The 21,915-nt window shown below is 41.8% G+C and overlaps 1 protein-coding gene across 1 annotated transcript in view; it reads left to right on the top strand.

Annotated features, from left to right (window-relative positions):
• The first annotated feature begins 986 nt into the window (after positions 1-986).
• The window catches only part of TLX3 (T cell leukemia homeobox 3), a 37,479-nt gene continuing 16,550 nt past the window's right edge, over positions 987-21,915 (top strand). The window contains exons 1-2 of the mRNA XM_075859966.1: positions 987-1,407; positions 3,958-4,201. Of these exons, the coding sequence (XP_075716081.1) occupies positions 987-1,407; positions 3,958-4,201 (665 nt within the window). The remainder of the gene's footprint in view (positions 1,408-3,957; positions 4,202-21,915) is intronic.

Raw genomic sequence — 21,915 nt, forward strand, 5'->3', positions numbered from 1 at the left:
TCCAAAGTGAAAAGTAAACTTATTTTATAGCCGGATAATTTGAACACCTTATTTAATAGAGCAAATTAGGGAACGTCTGAAAACTCCCAACCCTTGTATCTATATTACATTCTGGACAATATTACATTGATTTTTCCATTTAACATTTATCTCTGAGGCTGATAATAAAATACCCCGGCTATATTGTGCACAGTTATGATGGAGCTTCATTGTAACAAGTCCAATTAAAACGCGTGACAAGGGCAAATATTGTTATAATAATTGCACAAATAGATAATCCCTTCATGTGCATTCCTTATGTAAATATTTCATAACTGTAGAATGCATATTTGTGTGCAGTAAAAAAGAGACTGTACACATAGAGAGGAGATACAGACACGTAAGTGTCCGTGCGTGTGTATAATAAAGTAACAAAGTGAAAAATAAAATACTGCCAAATATAATAATAACCTGCAGGTCTTCTTTAAATATAGATCAACAGATTAAGAATTCTGCTATGATCACAATGAATATACACAGAAAAGAATCACAATGTAAAAATAAACCATCAGTTCGTTTGCATAAGGATCGAATTGCGTCATGTACTGAATTATGCTTTGATTAAATCGTTCGTGGTAAATCTATGCGACGCATTGTGTTATATTTTAGACACTATTGGAATATCCGCCACCTATTATTTTAGCTAATAAATTTGACCTATCGTTCGTTTGGTAAAATGATGTCATCTTAGAACATGAATTACCGGCCGGAAAAAGCAAGGAGCCAATCGTCGGACAGAGGCTCGTTCTCGTTCACCAATCAGTGCGTCAGGAATTGCATTACAAGCAGGAACTCGATGTTTGGTTCAAAGTGATGACACCGAATCTATGAAGCAGGAGCAGCTTGGCAAATTTTCACTGTGCCAGCCGCACGGACGTATATGGGTGTGCTGTAAAGAGTTGCAGCCTTGGTAGAAGAGCGCTAGATAATTGTGTTATTGATAGAGGATGGATCAGGCCACAAACACACAGACCCCGCAACAGCAGCAGCATGAACCCATCAGCTTTGGGATTGATCAAATCCTAAATAATTCTGACCAGGAGAACTCCTCGCAGTCGGCTACCAGATCCTCGGAGAACACGAGTTACCTGGGCAGTCCAGTGAGCCGCTCAATTGCCCCCTATTCCTCCCTACCTGCTTCTTTCCCTGGCATCAGAGCAGCGTTTGAAGAATCGGGATCTTACAGTGTAAATCTGAGTTTAGCTCCAGCTGGAGTAATCAGGGTGCCAGCTCATCGACCCATCCCTGGTGCAGTCCCACCTCCCATATCGAGTGCTATCCCAGCCATGCCAACTGTGCATGGCCTTGGCAGCCTTAACTTCCCCTGGATGGAAAGCAGCAGAAGGTTTGTTAAAGAAAGATTTTCAGGTAAGGACAAATCACACTGGGGAGGGATCTGGAATTTCAGGAAAACCTTTTTTATTTCCCTGGGTGGAATCATTCCATAGGACTGAATGTTCTGTGATATTAAGGAGGAAAACGTCCTTATTAGAAAACCCCGCAATACAAATACACATTGTGCAAAGACTCAGCTCAGGCCCAGGCTGTAGGCAATGCCCACTACAGTCCTCTCTTATATGTAATGGAAACGGACAACGAACACCTCATCCTACCTGCAGGAAATTTTGAATTTTGTGAAGAGCAGATGGCCCTGCTTTATCCTTTGGGCATAACGAACTTGTGTAAAAGTCCCACCCATCTCTGTTCTGCACACTTTCTATACCTGGGCCTCAATATAGGTAAACCCCCGACACACGCCGGACGGGAGCTCCGATTCTGAGGAAAATATATTCACATACTATATTTCACGATAGTACTAAATATGTCCATTCTCAATTTACAACTTTCCTCTCTGTAGCGCATGTGTATATGTGAATGTAATGATAAAAGGCAATGCCCAGCTTAAGAGAAGGGCAGTGAATTGTATATATATATATATATATATATATATATATATATATATATATATATATATATATATATATATATATATATATATATATATATATGTATATATTTAAATTTTTAAATTTTTTTTTCTTTCCAAAAAACAGGCAGCAGTCAAAAAGTTGTAGCAAAATTAGAAAAGGTGCTTTATTCCAACTACAAAGCTACAACTTTTTGACTGCTGCCTGTATTTTGGAAAAATATATACACAAAAAATGTCAACCGCACAGTCCAAGTCCCATAAAAGTGAGGGTGCACGCCCGCTAGGGGGATACGGCCACAGTCTCCCAAGGTATATATTTTTCCAAAATACAGGCAGCAGTCAAAAAGTGATATATATATATATATATATATATATATATATATATAAATAAAAGAAAGCATAGAACGCAGTAACGGCACCAGGACTTTGAGATAGATGACAACAGGGTGGATTTATTCACCTCAAAACAGCGAAGCCAGAAGGCTTGAGAAAGGTTCCTGTTGAACCGAAACGTCGCTGTTTTGAGGTGAATAAATCCACCCCGTTTTCATCTATCTTGAAGTCCTGGTGCTGTTACTGCGTTCTTTGCTTTCCTCTATTTAAAAAAAAGGGGGAATTGATTCATCCCCCGGTGACGAGCGAATGGCCTAATATGTGAGTGTGTGTGTGTGTGTGTATATATGTATATATATATATATATATATATATATATATATATATATATATAAAATTATATATGTACATATATGTATATATATGTGTATATATATATATATACACACACACACACACACACACACACACACATATATATATATATATATATACACACACACACACACACACACACACACATATATATGTATACACACACACACACACACACACACGCGCACACACGCACACATATGTATGTGAAGAAATGATCGCAACACTCCAATAGGTTGATGTCAAACAAAAATGTGGGTTCAAACTTGAAAAAGGTCCTGTGAGAGGAATGAAACATAGCTTATCATTTGAAACATGGAACAATAAACCACATTTTTGTTTGCCATCAACCTATTGGAGTGCTGCGATCATTTCTTCACATGTCTATAGGACCGTTTTGGATTAAGGTCAGGTTCGCATAGCACCAACCTATACAGTCACGAAGTGCTGCTTTTTACTTCCACCTTCTACGTATAACATATATGTATATGTCTTTCTCGTGTATTTTTATCTATCTATCTATCTATCTATCTATCTATCTATCTATCTATCTATCTATCTATCTATCTATCTATCTATCTATCTATCTATTTTTGCCTCATGTCTATGAATTCTTAGCGCACAAAAATATGTGTTATCAGATGAATCGATAAATAAAAATGTGCAGCTAGTATAATTATTCAATATGTAATTGTATTGGACTACGGTACACGACTGGGTTCACACTGATGTGTTTTAACAGTTTCACATTTACTCATAATTTGGCACTACAATGCATGAACGAAATCCTTTACCCACAGGTCCTATTTAATTCTGTAGGAATGAAACGCGTACCTAAATGGCATCTGTTTGTTTATTTTTTTTGTGTTTGTTTTGCAAAAGATCTAAACTGTATGTATAAATTCCGCTCTCTGAATTAGCTTTTTTTTAATTAATTTATTTATTTTTCTAGATAACGTGCTTTATTTCGTTTTGTGTTATTTTAAATTTGATTTGGGGTCGGATCTAGTGATACAAAGTTAGCAACTAGTGTATTTTTGCCTCAGTTTGCATTCATGGAAATAAAAGTAATCCATTAAATGCTATGTATTTTTCTTTTTTTGACAAAAACAGACGTTTTATAGAGAAGCACACGCGTGAACACGTCTGGGAAAGCTAGCTACATCAGGTGTATACCGGTCAGGACACATCCTGAGCTTTTCCTAGATAGCAGGCGCAAGTTATGTTACTTATTGCTGCTGAGTTCAGGGATCTCACCTTCTTCTTATGTTTCCTGGCAGCAGCCGCAGCTCTCACTCCCTTCACGGTGACTCGCAGGATCGGGCATCCATACCAAAACCGGACACCTCCCAAGCGCAAGAAACCGCGCACGTCGTTCTCCCGGGTGCAGATCTGTGAGCTGGAGAAGCGCTTCCATCGCCAGAAATACCTCGCCTCCGCTGAGCGCGCTGCCCTGGCCAAGTCCCTTAAGATGACCGACGCGCAGGTGAAGACCTGGTTCCAGAACCGCAGAACTAAGTGGAGGTGAGACCCGGCCGATATTTAATTGTGCAATAGACATAAGGGCCAGATGTTACCTATACAACACTTAATTGTAACAGTAATATATAGATATGTCGCTTGTGTGATGAATCACTATCGGAATAGGAATTATGTATCAGTGAGGCTGAAATACAGAACCCATTTATATTGCTCACTATCAGATATTTAGGTACAATACTACTACTAATAATAACAACAACAATAATAATAATGATTAATGTTATTGTAATATTTATATTAAGCACATTACAGTACAATGCATTGGAAACACAGAAAATGCTCTAACCATATCTATAAAAAAAAACAGGGCATACTGCAATGACTAAAATCCTAGTTCTCAAAGGATATTGTGTAGGTCTTTCCAAGAAAAAAAATTCTAGACAACACTGGTCTAATCTGGCGTTCCAGCATATTTGCCAGAACTCATCCCATGTTTTCCTAGGGTGGATTTACATGCAGCAGATTTTGTTGCAAACATTTTCTGCCACTGAAAATCTGTTCCATTCCTTTGAATCCATATACCTGCTGCTGAAACAACTCAATTCAGATGAATGGAACTGATTATCAGTCGAAAAAATTTGTGCAGCAAAATCTGCCGCGTGTGACTGCACTCGTATGCGTCTGTTTTAATGACGGATGTCTACGTTCGACGGACAAAAGCACGATGCATTCATTCTTAGTTTTTGTTAATTAAATCTAACATCAACATAATAATAATAATAATAATAATAATAATAATAATAATAATAGTATTAACATAGTAGTATATTGTATTATAAATAATATCCAGTAGTGTAAGAGAAACGTCATATCATTTTATAATGTAGTAGAAACATAACTATTAGTATCATGTAGTAGTAGCAGTAATAGTAATAGTAGTATATGATCATAGTCATTAGTATAATATAGTATTGTAACCATAACCGGTAGTTAAATATAGTAGGGTGATAATAACAGTAATATAGTGGTGTAATAATATCCAGCAATATAATACAGTAGCATAATAAGAAACAGTAGTATAATATGGTAATAGTATAATCATAGTCAGTAGTATAATGAATATATTGAAGTAGTGTGAATATGGTAGAGGCCATGTATCACACGTCTTATGAGTTAAAAATGAAGCAAATCTGTCAGGAAATATGACAGTTCAGACGCCATATTTGCTACATATTACTCTATATTTTACCTCACTTACTAACAGTTTTAAAACAAGGGGCACGGCTAAGCCTTTGCTTTATGCCAACATTTGTTTGAGCAACAGTTTTTTTTAACGAAAAAATGTGTATGAGGGCACGTTCAGACGTGGCGGAATTTTTCCGCTGCAAATGTTGGTGCAGATTTGGGGCAATTACGCAACGAATCTGCATCAACATTTGCATATTTGACAGGTAATTCAGACATTGCAAAAATCACAGCGGACTTGCCACAGATTTCAGTTTTTTTATTGCAAAGGCTGAAATCCGCAGTGATATTTCGCTTCTTCTCCACAATAGACAGTGCATGCTGCGGGGGGAAAATTCTGCACCGCAGTCTGATTTCAGTTATTTTCTGCAACGTCTGAACTAACTTTCCTCAAAATGTATAGAAACAAATGTAAAAAATGGCTGCTGGAGAATTCAACTGCGGACTGTCCGCAGCGGAATTCCACAGCAATTCCGTCACGTGTGAATGTGCCCTGAGGCTTGCATTGTCCTACAGACTTTCCTCCAGCTCACGCTGCAACCACGTCCGGTAAACGACTCTATAGTTTCATAACCCACAATAATATACTAGTAGTATAATAGGGCAGTATAATAAAAAAAAGAAACAAAAAAAAACCCTCTAGAATAATATAGTAGTAGTAGAACCCAACCAGAAATTATGTGTAATAACAACAGCAATAATCAGTTTTATAACATATTAATACAATAATTATCAGTAAGTAATATAATAGAGTAGTTTATTATTATTATTAATAATAAAAATAATTATAATAATGATATTAATAATATTATTTCTTAATAATAATCATTAAGATAGAATCAACAGTTATATTATTTTGTAATATAAGAATAACCAGTAATACAAATAATAATAATAAACAATAACAGCAACAACAACAATAACCAATAGAAGTACAATTAATTAATGACCAGCCTATTTTAAACCTTAAAGAGGCTCTGTCACCAGATTTTGCAACCCCTATCTGCTATTGCAGCAGATAGGCGCTGCAATGTAGATAAGAGTAACGTTTTTATTTTTAAAAAACGAGCAATTTTGGCCAAGTTATGACCGTTTTTGTATTTATGCAAATGAGGCTTGCTAAAGTCCAACTGGGCGTGTTTAAAGTAAAAGTCCAACTGGGCGTGTATTATGTGTGTTACATCTGGGCGTGTTTACTTCTTTTACTAGCTGGGCGTTCTGACAAGAGAAGTATCATCCACTTCTCTACACAACGCCCAGCTTCTGGCAGTGCAGACACAGCCGTGTTCTCGAGAGATCACGCTGTCTCGTCACTCACAGGTCCTGCATCGTGTCGGACGAGCGAGGACACATCGGCACCAGAGGCTACAGTTGATTCTGCAGCAGCATCAGCGTTTGCAGGTAAGTGGATGTAGCTACTTACCTGCAAACGCTGATGCTGCTGCAGAATCAACTGTAGCCGATGTGGCCGACACGATGCAGGACCTGGGGCAGGAAGTGAGTGACGTCACAGCGTGATCTCTCGAGAACACGCTGTGTCCGTGCACTGCCAGAAGCTGGGCGTTCTGAAGAGAAGTGGATGATACTTCTCGTCAGAACGCCCAGCTAGTAAAAGAAGTAAACACGCCCCGATGTACGCACATAATACACGCCCAGTTGTAACACACATAATACACGCCCAGTTGTACTTTTACTGTAAACACGCCCATTTGTACTTTTGCATGCCTCATTTGCATAAATACAAAAATGGTCATAACTTGGCCAAAAATGCTCGTTTTTTTTAAATAAAAACGTTACTGTAATCTACATTGCAGCGACTATCTGCTGCAATAGCAGAAAGTGGTTGCAAAATCTGGTGACAGAGCCTCTAGGTATTTTTTTTAAGTTTTTCCATCGTCGCATTCCAAGAGCTATAACTTTTTCATTTTTGCGTAGACATGGCTGTATAAGGTCTTGTTTTTTGCCGCACAAGTTGCATTTTTTAATAGCACTATTTTGGGGTACATATTATTTATTGATTAATTTTTATTAACTTTATTTGGGGGGGAAATAGAAAAAACACAGAAATTTCACCACACTTTTTTGCATCCTAAATCTACGCCGTTTACCGTGTGGTATAAATAACACAATAACTTTATTCAGCGAGTTGTTACGATTTCAACGATACCACATTTGTGTTTTAGTACTTTTACACAATAAAAACGCTTTTTTTTAAAAAATATTAGATTTTGTCTCCATATTTGAAGAGCCATAACTTTTTTCTTTTTTCGCCGATGCAGTTGTATGAGGGTTTTTTTTTTTGCGGGAAGACTTGTAGTTTTTATCGGTACCATTTTGGAGTAGATGCGACTTTTTGATCCCTTTTTATCACATTTTTTTAAAGTCAGGATTCACAGAAAACAGTAATTTTTCCATTGTTTTTTTATTTTATTCTTTACGGCGTTCATCGTGCGGGTTAAATAATGTAATATCTTTACAGTCAGGGTCGTTACGGACGTGGAGATACTAAATATGTGTAACTTTTTTTGCTTAATCTTGTTTTTTTTAAATAGTAAAGCAGTTTTTAAGGGGAAAAAGTGGGTTTTGCATTTTTTTTTACAATTGTTTATTAATTACCTTTATAAAACTTTTTTTCACTTTTTAACTAGTCCCACTAGGGGACTTTGATATGCGATCATCCGATTGCTTTTATAATACACTACAATACTTTTGTATTGCAGTTTATTACTTTCTGTCCGTTTAAAACGGACAGGCATCTGCTAGGCCTTGCCTCTGGCATGACCTAGCAGGCATTCACTACAGGCAGACCTGGGGGCCTTTATTAGGCCCCCGGCTGCCATCGGAGACACAGACACTCGGCGATCTTATCGCCGGGTGTCAGTGGTATGAGAGGGAGCTCCCTCCCTCTCTCCAAAACCACTCAGATGCGGCGCTCGCTATTGAGCGCTGCATCTGAAGGGTTAATCGGGTGAGAACGATACTTATATCGATCTCACATGTTCGAACAGGGATGCCCCCAGCCCTCAGTCCTCAGCTGAGAGCAGGGAGATTTAATGGCTCCCTGCTCTGTTTATTTATCCTGATGCAGCGCTGTGAAAAGGCATATGCATCAGAATAAAGCCCATTAGTGGCCGTTGTGAAAAGGTGTATTGGCGGTCACTAGCGGGTTAAAACCTACTTTTTTTAAAATTGTACTGCTATTGGTTATTGTTGTTGGTATTATCATTATTATTTATTAATATACAAATGTTTACTACTGCATAGTATTGTATAGTAGTATGATCCTAAACATTTGTAAGATATTGCAGTATAAAAATTAACAACATTTTACTATATTAGGTTAATAATTAATAATGAAGTGAAATAATAAAGAACAAAAGTATCACAATAATTGCAACTAATACTATGATATATTATAATAATATCAACTAGTAATATAATTTAGAAGTATAATATCAAGTTATATATCACAGTAGTCTAATAATAGTGTTGTTGTTGTTGTTGTTGTTGTAGTAGTAGTAATAATATTGACCAGCCTATTTTAACCCCTTAATGACCAGCCTATTTTAGACCTTAATGACCAAGCTATTTTTTACGTTTTTGAATCGTCGCATTCCAAGAGCTATAACCTTTTTATTTTTGCGTCGACATAGCTGTATAAGGTCTTGTTTTTTGCGGGACAAGTTGTGTTTTTTAATAGCACCATTTTGGGGGACATATTATTTATTAATTAACTTTTTTTAACTTTTTTTTGGGGGGGGAATAGAAAAAAATCTGAAATTTTGCCACTCTTTTTCGCATCTTAAATCTACGCCATTTACCGTGTGATATAAATAACACAATAACTTTATTCAGCGGGTTGTTACGATTGCAACGATACCAAATTTGTATAGTTTTTGTATGTTTTACTACTTTTACACAGTAAAAACGCTTTTTTTTTCAAAATTATTTGTTTTTGTGTCTCCATATTTGAAGAGCCGTAACGTTTTTATTTTTTCGCCGATGCGGTTGTATGAAGACTTGTAGTTTTTATTGGTACCATTTTGGAGTAGATGCGACTTTTTGATCACTTTTTATCACATTTTTTTAAAGTCAGGATTCACAGAAAACAGCAATTTTTTCATCGTTTTTTATTACATTTTTTTACGGCGTTCACCATGCGGGTTAAATAATGTAATAGATTTATAGTCGGGGTCGTTACGGACGCGGCGATACCAAATATGTGTTTCTTTTTAACTTTATTTTTTTAATAGTAAAGCATTTTGTAAGGGGAAAAGCTGGGTTTTTCAATTTTTTTTCCACATTTTTTTTTAATTAACTTTATTAAACTTTTTTTTTACTTTTTTACTAGTCCCACTAGGGGACTTTAATATGCGATTCTCCTATCGCTATTATAATACACTGCAATACTTTTGTATTGCAGTGTATTACTGGCTGTCCGTTTAAAACGGACAGGCATCTGCTAGGTCATGCCTCCGTATTTTCAGTTGTTTTTTTTTAAGCGTGTGAACATAGCCTAAGGGTACGTTCAGGGTATGTTCACAAGACCTATTCTCAGCCGTTTTTCGGGCCGTAAACGCCCCGAAAAACGGCTAAAACTTCAGGGGGCTGAACGCCTCCAAACATCTGCCCATTGATTTCAATGGGAAGAATGGCGTTCCGTTCCCACGGGGCTTTTTTTAAACGTAAAAAAAACGCCCTGTAAAAAGGGAGTGCATGTCACTTCTTGAACCATTTTTAGAGCCGTTTTTCATTGATTCAATAGAAAAACAGCTCAGAAAACATCCATAAAAAACGCAGTAAAAAACACTTGATGCCTAACCCCTTCAGGACCCAGCCTGTTTTGGCCTTCAGGACACAGCCGATTTTTCCAAATCTGACGTGTTAATTTATGTGGTAATAACGTTAGAATGCTTTTAGGGCATGACCACACGTGGCGGATTTCCTCCGCAACTGTCCGCATCAATGCCGCACAGAATCTGCGTTGCAGATTCTGCTGCGGATCTGCACAAAATGTGCAGAAAATTGATGCGGACTAGTTGCTGCGGACTGCGGGAAAAGTGCTTCCCTTCTCCCTATCAGTGCAGGATAGAGAGAAGGGACAGCACTTTCCCTAGTGAAAGTAAAAGAATTTCATACTTACCGGCCGTTGTCTTGGTGACGCGTCCCTCTTTCGGCATCCAGCCCGACCTCCCTGGATGACGCGGCAGTCCATGTGACCGCTGCAGCCTGTGCTTGGCCTGTGATTGGCTGCAGCCGTCACTTAGACTGAAACGTCAGCCTGAGAGGCCGGACTGGAGACAGAAGCAGGGAGTTCTCGGTAAGTATGAACTTCTATTTTTTTGACAGGTTGCTGTATATTGTGATCGGTAGTCACTGTCCAGGGTGCAGAAACAGTTACTGCCGATCGCTTAACTCTTTCAGCACCCCGGACAGTGACTATTTACAGACGTCTCCTAGCAACGCTCCCGTCATTACGGGAGCCCCATTGACTTCCTCAGTCTGGCTGTAGACCTAGAAATACATAGGTCCAGCCAGAATGAAGAAATGTCAAGTTAAAAAAGCAAGACGCATCCGCAGCACACATAACATGTGCATGACAGCTGCGGACTTCATTGCGGAAATTAGAATCTCCATTGAAGTCAATGGAGAAATTCCGCCATGAGTCCGCCACTGCTCCGCAACAGACAGAGCATGCTGCGGACACCAAATTCCGCTCCGCAGCCTATGCTCCGCAGCGGAATTTTACGCATCGTCTAAACGAACACTGCTAAATTAAAGTGAAAGTCAATGGACAAACGGCTCCGCTGCGGATTAACGCTGCGGAGTGTCCGCAGCGGAATTTAAGTGAAATTCCGCCACGTGTGAACCCAGCCTTACCTATCCAAGCGATTCTGAGATTTTGTCGATAATTTTGGTATTTATTTCTGAAAAACACCAAAATGTAGAAAAAATGTGCAAAAATTAGCATTTTTCTAAATCTAAACGTATCTGCTTGTAAAACAGATAGTAATACCACACAAAATAGTTACTAGTTAACATGTCCCATATGTCTACTTTATGTTTGCATTGTTTTTTGAACGTCCTTTTATTTTTCTAGGACGTTACAAGGCTTAGAACTTTAGCAGCAATTTCTCATATTTTAAAGAAAATTTCAAAGGCCATTTTTTCAGGGACCAGTTCAGTTCTGAAGTGGCTTTGAGGGCTTTATATATTAGAAAATCCCCAGAAGTCACCACATTTTGAAAACGGCACCCTTCAAGGTATTCGAATCAGCATTCACAAAGTGTTTTAACCCTTTAGGCGTTTCACAGGAATTAAAGCAAAGTAGAGGTGAAATTTACAAATTTTTTTTTTTTGCCAAAATTCATTTTTATTACATTTTTTTTTTGTAACACAGAAAGTTTTACCAGAGAAATGCAACTCAATATTTATTGCCCAGATTCTGCAGTTTTTAGAAATATTCAACATGTGGCCCTAGTGTAGTAATGGACTGAAACACAGGCAAAGGAGCACCCAGTGGATTTTGGGCCGCCTTTTTGAAGAGGTTTTGTGGTGCCAAAACAGTGGAAACACCCCAAAAGTTACTCCATTTTGGAAACTACACCCCTCACGGAATTTATCTAGGGGTATAGTTAGCATTTTGACAACACAGGTTTTTCGCTAAATTTATTAGAATTAGTCTGTAAAAATGAAAATCTACTTTTTTTCGGAGAAAACATAGAAATGTTTAATATTTACAAGGAATAATAAAGAAAATGCACCCTAAAATTTTTAAAGCAATGTCTCCCGATTACGGCAATCAGTGCTGCACCTGCCATGAGGCCAGGTGAGCCGACAGCCTCAGGCGGCACCACCTACCCAAATTGGGGGGCGGCATTTTCAGCCTGGGACGGACTGGACCGGGGGGAGGGGCCATGCAGACACACATAGCAGACATGCCGAACGTCTGAAACACTCCTCCTCCTCTCTGACGCTGTACACAGCACATGCAGCCAGAGAGGAGCAAGTCTGCAGGAGGAGCGGTCGAGCGACGAGAAGCATGAGGTAAGTTCCTGCCTTGCTGGGACCGGGACCCGTGACATGAGTATACTACAAGGGGGGGTCTGGGCATTTTACCGACAGCAAAGGGCTCTATGGGGCTGGAATAATTCACCCCATAGAGCCCTCACATCACTATAATGGAAGGATTAGTGTGGGTGGGGGAGGGTCTGAGCGTCTGACTGTCTGACTTACTGCAGAGAGCTCTATTCTGCCCCCCCCTTTAGAGCAGTCAGTCAGATGCTCAGACCCCCCTAACCTTTCAGTATAGTAACTAGTCAGGGCTCTATGATAATTCCCCCCTATAGAGCCCTCTGCTGTCAGTAAAATTCCCAGACCCCCCCCCCTTGCAGTATACTCCTGGCAGGGGCAGGAAGCTGAGTGCAGTATAAGGGCTTTGTAGCATTCCTGTGCTTAATTAGCGTGGGAAAGCTACAAGCGGGGCTGTGACTGGTGAGTCTCAGTCACTCCCAGTGCACACTGAATGCGGCAGCCAGTCTGACTGTGAGTCTCCCAGTTACCACCCACACGCAGCAGACAGACAGGATAGACTGATAAACCCTCAACTACTACAGTTTCACAGGCATTGACTATGACGGCTTCTATAGTGTAGTGGTCAGCTTGTCCGCCTTTCATGTGGAAGGTTGCTGGTTCAAATTCCAGCTGGGGTTTTTTTTTTTATATTAATATCTTACTTGTATTGGGCTTTGTTCACACTAGCATTAATATACGTTTACCTCTCTACCGTCAGAGGAAGAGAGGATCGATACGTTAAACGGAAAGCAGCGGCTCCATTAGAATTACCATTGCTTTCAATGGTAATTCTTTTGAAGCAGTTGCTTTCCGTTTGTCTCCGTTCGCTAGGTTTCCGTTCTATTGAACGGAAATAAAAGTTCTGCAGACTGCACTTTTGTTTCCTTTAAAAAAAACGGAAACTTAGCGAACGGAGACAAACGGAAAGCAACTGATACAAAATAATTACCATTGAAAGCAATGATAATTCTAATGAAACCGTTGCTTTCCGTTTAACGTATCGATCCTCTCTTCCTCTGACGGAAGAGAGGTAAACGTATATTAATGCTAGTGTGAAAGAAGCCTTAGGGCCTGTTCACATCAGCGTTGGCTTTCCGTTCTGGGGTTCCGTCGGAGGTAACCCCGCAACGGAAAGTCAAACTGAAACCACAGCTTCCGTTTCCGTCACCATTAGCGCAGTCGACTGCGCTATTGATTCCGTCACAAAAATGGAAACCTGCCGGAATGGTGACGAATGGAGACCATTAGCAATGTTTCCGCCACCATTGATTTCAATGGTGACTGAAACGGAAGCTGTGGTTTCAGTTTGACTTTCCGTTGCGGGGTTCACCCGACGGAAACCTCCCATGGACCCCGAAACGGAAATCCAACGCTGATGTGAACAGGCCCTAATCCTTCCCCATAAACCTGCCCCCGCTAATTAAAATAAATATATTATATAATGTATATAGCGCTGTATCCTGTATCCGTCAGGTCAGCGGGACTGACTGATTCAGTGTCAGTGAGTTCTGCAGGATCGAGCTGTTACCGATCACATCTAAGTTCATAACTTAGATGTGATTGGTAATGGGCGACCTAATGGATTCAGGACTCAGCGCTATATACAGCTGCTCTGTATAAAGGATACAAAGCAGCTGTATCTCAAAAAGTGCAAATCATTTTCAATAAAAAGTAATTAAAACTTGCACCAATCGCATTAATAGATATCTTTATATATCATACTGACATGTCAGAAGTTTTCATTGGTGGGAGACCGAGCACTGAGGCCCCCACCGATCACTAAAACGAAGCAGCAGAAGTGCTCGGGTGAGCGCTGTGCCGCTTCATTTATGATCGACTTCCAGCCGAGTGTGCGGTGTACTGACTCCTAGACTTTCTATTGAGCCCGTACACTGCTCCAAGGAAAGCCAAACAGAATTGAAGCGGCACACCGTTCACCCGAGCACTTCTGCTGCTTCGTTTTAGCGACTAGTGGAGGGTCTCAGTGTTCGGACCCCACTGATCAAAACTTCTGACATGTCAAAAGTTTTTTAAAAAGTTGTTACACTTTAAAGAGAACCTTTCACCTGCCCACAGATTTGCATTTGAGTTCAGCATGTAATGGTCAGGGCTGCACAAACTCTGGGGCACTTTATATTTTTTTTCTTACCCTCTTTCCTTACTTAGATATCGGTGCTGTAATATTTGGCGCCCGATATTTAAATAACCCCATGAACTGCCAATGGGGCGGTAATTGGCAAGGGGACGTGTAACATCGCTGTGACACTGCCCAATCTGCTACGGACAATGTCAACAGCATGAGCTGGAGAGAGGAGATCATGTGCGCACGCACGCTCTCACTCTTCAGCTCTCGGCAGGCAAGTACAAGACTGTGATCTCAGGTGAGAGATCAGTCTTGTCGTCCTTGTCTGCGTGAGGCTGGATTTACACTAGCGTTGCGTTTTTGCGCGCGTAAAAAACGCGTCGTTTTGCGTGCGTTTTTGTTGCGTGTGTCATGCGTTATGGTTGCGTGGCTGCGTTTTTTACGTGCGTATGCCATGCGTTTTTCACGCGCGTAAACAAAACGCAGCGTGGAGTAATGGAGAGGGCAGCCTACAAAAAGGCACCCTTCTCAAACGCCTGCTGGATGTGAGCACATGTTCTCATCCTTTTTGCACCTTGCAAAATATTTTGGGGAGTTTATTGTGTTTTTTGCTTGTTGACGTCTAAAAGCCAAATTATGGCGCTGACTCCGCTGGGCCGTGTGCTGCTATGCTGGATGGTTTCTCAGCGATTTTGGGAGCGCAGATGGAGAAGTCGTTGCTGTTTCGAACTAAACCGCAAAAGATCAACTAAGATCTCAAGAATGACATGCAACTACCTTGGGCCATGGGCAGCATGTTGCAACGTTACCTTGGGAAATGTTTGGGAAAGCATGTTACAATACATATATTGAGAGAAACACAGAAACTTTGGTTGCTCCACAAAACCACACTTTATTGGGTAATGGGGCCAAAAATAAAGCCTAAAACATAGGACAACAAAACAACAAACAAACGCACCAACATGATGCACAATGTGGAAACCTTGGACCAAATAAGGACGAAATTAGGCAGCAAAACTGTGTGGCGTCACCGGCACTACAACTCCTGATAATGGTGGGGTGGGGAGTTGTAGCTGTCCATTTCATCACCACTATGCTGCGCATGGCCCTGCCGAGGATGTTCCTCAACAGCATAGTGGTGCTGATGCTGCATGTGGTAGCCTACAGGTGGACCGTGTGGAACGTTTACCATGGGTCGGCTGTAGGCTGGAACAGGCCAGTTCCGCATCGGCGCTGGACCAGGTGACATGCGGGCCGTCAATGGGCATTGGAAGTTTGTCCGGGCCAAAGGGGGGCAGCCTGAAAAGGGACAGGTGCATTGCACGGCACCGCTGTCTCGGCCAATCCACGCCAATGCTCCATTGCCTGGAAGTTTTGGCGTGGGTTGTTCGGAGGTGTGGCCGCGTCGATGAGGCTGAGGATCGTGCCTTGGAGGCGCGCCATACAGTCAGTGGGTACTCGCCGGAGAAGCGGGGCAATGCTTCGGCCAAAAGCGTCACAGCCGTCCTCGTCGCCGCAGCGACGCAGGTACTCAAGTACCCGGGAGTCCACTTGGGCAGTTGCGGATCCGATCTGCCTGCACCTGCCTGCTGCGGTGGTTTCAGCCCGAACGTCACGAGGCACCTGGGGTTGGCCGGACGCCTGTGGGGCAGGTTCTGGTGCTGTCGCCTCAGGGGTTAAGGGCAACACGGGATTTTCTTCTGGTGGCACCTGCGCCTCCTCATGGGCAGGCTCCTCTTCCGTGTCCAGAAGATTGTCACTGCATCTGTAATCAAAAATGTACACGTCTTCGTAACATTGCCACAAGGGACAAACCATCAATTATGGGGGCATGACATGTGAACACAGACATGTTTTCAAGGCACAGACATTACTTCCGGCCGCATTTCCATAATGTCCTTCAGGAACATTAGCTGCTGAGTGTAAATGTATTGCCTCTTTTTGGTGGCCCTGTCACCACTGCGGCCTCTAGCGCCATTTTCACGGCGGAATTGATCCCGGCAGCTTCTCCACCGGGTTTTTATATCATTAACTGTAGAAAGGAACAAAACAACAAAATGCTACTGTCACCTGGTGCCATACCCGAAATATGCACTTGTTGTAAACGTTGCCATTCCCTTACACACCAATATACATGATCTACAAGCTGACTGATGCTGGGACACAGCCGTAACGTTGGCCATTGGGAACATGTTAACACAAGGATATACTACAGCATGTGGGTTTTACAGGGCATAGATAAACCAATGTACTTACCAATGCTCTTGCGGTCTCGTGTGTTGCGTTTAGCCCACTCGTCACTGAAGAAGGTCTGCGCGACCTCATCCCACGCGACCTCCTTGCCCGCGCGGTCATGGTAGGCCTCCGCACGCGTGTCCCACAACAGTGGCCTCTCCTGGACCAGGCAGATCATCTTCTCCACATCACACGCACGAGGCGTTGCAGCAGATGTCGGTGGGAAAATGAAGCAAGTGAAAATCCACTTCCTGGTTGCTGCTTGTTTGGACCTGTTGTCTCAACTCATTTACATAGAGTTAACAAATGCTGCGTGAAAAACGCTGTGCGTATGGAAGTGCTTCCGTGTGGCATGCGTTGTTTTCACGCACCCATTGACTTCAATGGGTGCGTGATGAGTGAAAAACGCCCAAAGAACGGACATGTCGTTACTTTTGCGCAACGGACCAACGATGCGTAAAAATCACGCACCTGTCTGCACGGCCCCATAGACTAATATAGGTCCGTGCAAAGCGCATGAAAATCATGCGCGTTGCACGCACGTATATCCCGTTCGTCTGAATAAAGAGTGAGAGCATGTGTGCGCGCACAGCTCCGATGCCATGGAACAGAAGAAGAAGAATTCACACTCTTCTTCTCCTCTTGTGTTCCTTAGTGGTGGCGGAGCTGCGCGTGAACGCTCTCTCTCCCCAGCTCTTGTAACGCTGACCGTAGCTGATTGGACAGTGTCACAGCGATGTTACACGCCCCCTTGCCAATTACCTCCCCATTGACAGTTCATGGGGTTATTTAAATATCGGGCGCCAAATATTACAGCACTGATCTCTAAATAACGAAGGAAGCTAAGAAAAAAATCTAAAGTGCCCCAGAGTTTGTGCAGCCCTCCCCATTACATGCTGAACTCTGCTGCACATGTATGGGGAGATGAAAGGTTCTCTTTAAAAGAAAGGTGTTCGAATTTTTTTTTTTTTATTTGATATGTTTTATTTTATGGGCCTAATTTTTCTAATTATTTTAATATGTTTCCGAAGGTAGCTATTTTTCATATGTTTGTACGTCTGTGGGGGCAGCCAACGTTATTTTTATTTGTCATGCTGCTAATTTTTGTTTTGCAGGTTTCCGCTGGACCATTTGGACTACGTCATAGATTCGTTGGACTACTTCGCTGATTTAAGCTTTATTTCTTTTTTTTTAATAAAATGGTTAAAGTGGATTGTGTGGAAGAGTTGTCATTTCAATAAAAAAAAATTCTTTGTCTCTGTTTTTTAATACTTCATTACTGCCTTAGTAATAGCAGCTGTCTGATTTAGAGCATCCATTACTAAGAAAGGGCTTAGTGTTAGCCAGTAATAAGGCTAGCACTAACCCCTATTATTACCCCGGTACCCACCGCCACCAGGAGTACTGGGAAGAGCTGGGTACGATCCAGCACCCGACCGTCTGAAGAGAAGGGCGGGTACTGGGATGGCCACAGGCTGGTACTATCAGGCTCGGAATGGCCAAAAACCATGGCCCTTTCCACCCTGGTAATGCTAGGCTGCTGCTGCTTTATTGTATCTGGCTGGTTATGAAAAATGGAGGGGATCTCACGTAATTTTTTTTCTATTATTTTTTTTTTTAAAAAGACGTGGGGTTCCGGCTATTTTTCACAACCAGCCAGATACAATAAAACAGCTGCAGCCTAGCATCCCCAGGGTGGGAAGGGCCACGTTTTTTTATCCCTTTCCAGCCTGGTAAAACCAGCCTGTGGCCACCCTGCTGCCTTACCGTCGCTTCAGATGGTCGGGCACTGGATCGTACTCCACTCGCGGCAGTGAGAACCGGGGTAATAATAGGGGTTAGTGATAGCCTTTTTACTGGCTAACACTAAGCCCCTTCTTAGTAATGGACGCTCTCAATCAGACAGCAGCCATTACTAAGGCCATAATAAAGTATTAAAAAAAACAGACAAGAAAAACTTTTATTTAAATCTAAACTCCCCCATGCAACCCTCTTTCACCATTTTATATATTTTTTAAAAAGTAGATCATCGGAGTAGTCCAATGAATCTACGACGTAGTCCAAACGCTCCAGCGGAACCTACCAAAAAAAAGCAGTATAAAAATTAAAAAAAATTAAATTTGCCACAATAGTCACTCGATATAACTATACTGTAATCACTTATATGGTCTGCAGATATCTTGTGTATAACTGGCATCTACCTCTATAAGGTCACTATATGGTGGTAATATTGGTCTATATATAGTGTGATTTATTCACTAACAGTATGGTGGGTTTTTTCTGACACAATGTTGTAGTAATATGTGATCTTGGTTTGGTAGTTTTATTCAGTAACCGTATGGAGGTATTATTCAGTATCAGTATGGGGGTATTATTCAGTAACAGTATGGGGGTATTATTCAGTAACAGTATGGGGGTATTATTAAGTAACAGCATGGAGGTATTATTCAGTAACAGTATGGGGGTATTATTCAGTAACAGTATGGGGTATTATTCAGTAACAGTATGGGGTATTATTCAGTAACAGTATGGGGGTATTATTCAGTAACAGTATGGGGTATTATTCAGTAGCAGTATGGGGGTATTATTCAGTAACAGTATGGGGGTATTATTCAGTAACCGCATGGGGGTATTATTCAGTAACAGTATGGGGTATTATTCAGTAACAGTATGGGGGTATTATTCAGTAACAGTATGGGGTATTATTCAGTAACCGTATGGGGGTATTATTCAGTAACAGTATGGGGGTATTATTCAGTAACAGCATGGGGGTATTATTCAGTAACAGCATGGAGGTATTATTCAGTAACAGTATGGGGTATTATTCAGTAACAGTATGGGGGTATTATTCAGTAACAGTATGGGGTATTATTCAGTAACAGTATGGGGTATTATTCAGTAACAGTATGGGGGTATTATTCAGTAACAGTATGGAGGTATTATTCAGTAACAGTATGGGGTATTATTCAGTAACAGTATGGGGTATTATTCAGTAACAGTATGGGTGTATTATTCAGTAACAGTATGGAGGTATTATTCAGTAACAGTATGGGGTATTATTCAGTAACAGTATGGAGGTATTATTCAGTAACAGTATGGGGTATTATTCAGTAACAGTATGGGGTATTATTCAGTAACAGTATTGGGGGTATTATTCAGTAACAGTATGGAGGTATTATTCAGTAACAGTATGAGGGTATTATTACAGTATGGGGGTATTATTTGTAATGTTGGTCTTACAATCTATGTAAATTACTGTGGTGGGGGCTGTGGCGAAGTGTGAGGGTATGTGCACACACACTAATTACGTCCGTAATTGACGGACGTATTTCGGCCGCAAGTACCGGACCGAACTCAGTGCAGGGAGCCGGGCTCCTAGCATCATAGTTATGTACGATGCTAGGAGTCCCTGCCTCGCTGCAGGACAACTGTCCCGTACTGAAAACATGATTACAGTACAGGATAGTTGTCCTGCAGAGAGGCAGGGACTCCTAGCATCGTACATAACTATGATGCTAGGAGCCCGGCTCCCTGCACTGAGTTCGGTCCGGGACTTCCGGCCGAAATACGTCCGTCAAATACGGACGTAATTAGTGTGTGTGCACATACCCTTAGGCTGGGTTCACACGTGGCGGAATTTCACTTAAATTCCGCTGCGGACACTCCGCAGCGTTAATCCGCAGCGGTGCCGTTTGTCCATTGACTTACACTTTAATTTAGCAGTGTTCGTTTAGACGAGGCGTAAAATTCCGCTGCGGAGCATAGGCTGCGGAGCGGAATTTGGTGTCCGCAGCATGCTCTGTCTGTTGCGGAGCAGTCGCGGACTCATGGCGGAATTTCTCCATTGACTTCAATGGAGAGTCAAAATTCCGCAATGAAGTCCGCAGATCTTATGTGTGCTGCGGAGCGTATTGGTTTTACTACCATGACATTTCTTCATTCTGGCTGGACCTATGTATTTCTAGGTCTACAGCCAGACTGAGGAAGTCAATGGGGCTCCCGTAATGACGGGAGCGTTGCTAGGAGACGTCTGTAAATAGTCACTGTCCAGGGTGCTGAAAGAGTTAAGCGATCGGCAGTAACTGTTTCTGCACCCGGGACAGTGACTACCGATCTCAATATACATGTATCTGTTAAAAAATATATAAGTTCATACTTACCGAGAACTCCCTGCGTCTGTCTCCAGTCCGGCCTCCCAGGATGACGTTTCAGTCTAAGTGACGGCTGCAGCCAATCACAGGCCAAGCACAGGCTGCAGCGGTCACATGGACTGGCGCGTCATCCAGGGAGGTCGGGCTGGATGCCGAAAGAGGGACGCGTCACCAAGACAACGGCCGGTAAATATGAAAATCGTTTACTTTCACTAGGGAAAGTGCTGTCCCTTCTCTCTACCCTGCACTGATAGGGAGAAGGGAAGCACTTTTCCCGCAGTCCGCAGCAGCTAGTCCGCATCAATGTACTGCACATTTTGTGCAGATCCGCAGCAGAATCTGCAACGCAGATTCTGTGCGGCATTGATGCGGACAGTTGCGGAGGAAATCCGCCACGTGTGGTCATGCCCTTAGTGTGGCAGCAGATGATCAGGCTAAGAGACAGTCTGCAGAGTGGCATGTGATGTACTTTGACATGCAGGTGATACTTACGTGTAGGATGTGGCCCATAATTTGTGTACAGCCCAGGGCCAAAAATCATATTAATCCACCACTGGCATCGAGCCAGCACAGGCAGACCACAACAATATAGCAGGTAGAGCAAAGAAATCAGCCCAGGACGCGCCGCTTCAAAACAGCGCTAAGCGCGATCCGTCCTGGACTGGCCTGAATGTAATTGCAGAGAGTGACGCCGCAAATGAGACTGGCTGCCGAGGAGAGATATGGGGCAGTGCAGACTGTACTATTTGCATTGCACTGATTAGCAGTAAGAATAATTCTTTAAATATTTTCCATACTTCAAACAGCACTTTAAGGCTATGTTCACACTGAGTTTTTTGCAGGAGGAAAATTCTGTCTCAAAATTCTGTTTGGGATATTGAGGCAGATTTTGTCCTTCCTGCATGTCGTTTGCAGCGATTTTCACCGCGTTTTTCGCTCACGGCCATTGAGTGCTACGGGCAAAAAAC

Source organism: Rhinoderma darwinii, chromosome 3 (assembly GCF_050947455.1).
Source record: "Rhinoderma darwinii isolate aRhiDar2 chromosome 3, aRhiDar2.hap1, whole genome shotgun sequence".
NCBI classification, from domain to species: domain Eukaryota; kingdom Metazoa; phylum Chordata; class Amphibia; order Anura; family Rhinodermatidae; genus Rhinoderma; species Rhinoderma darwinii.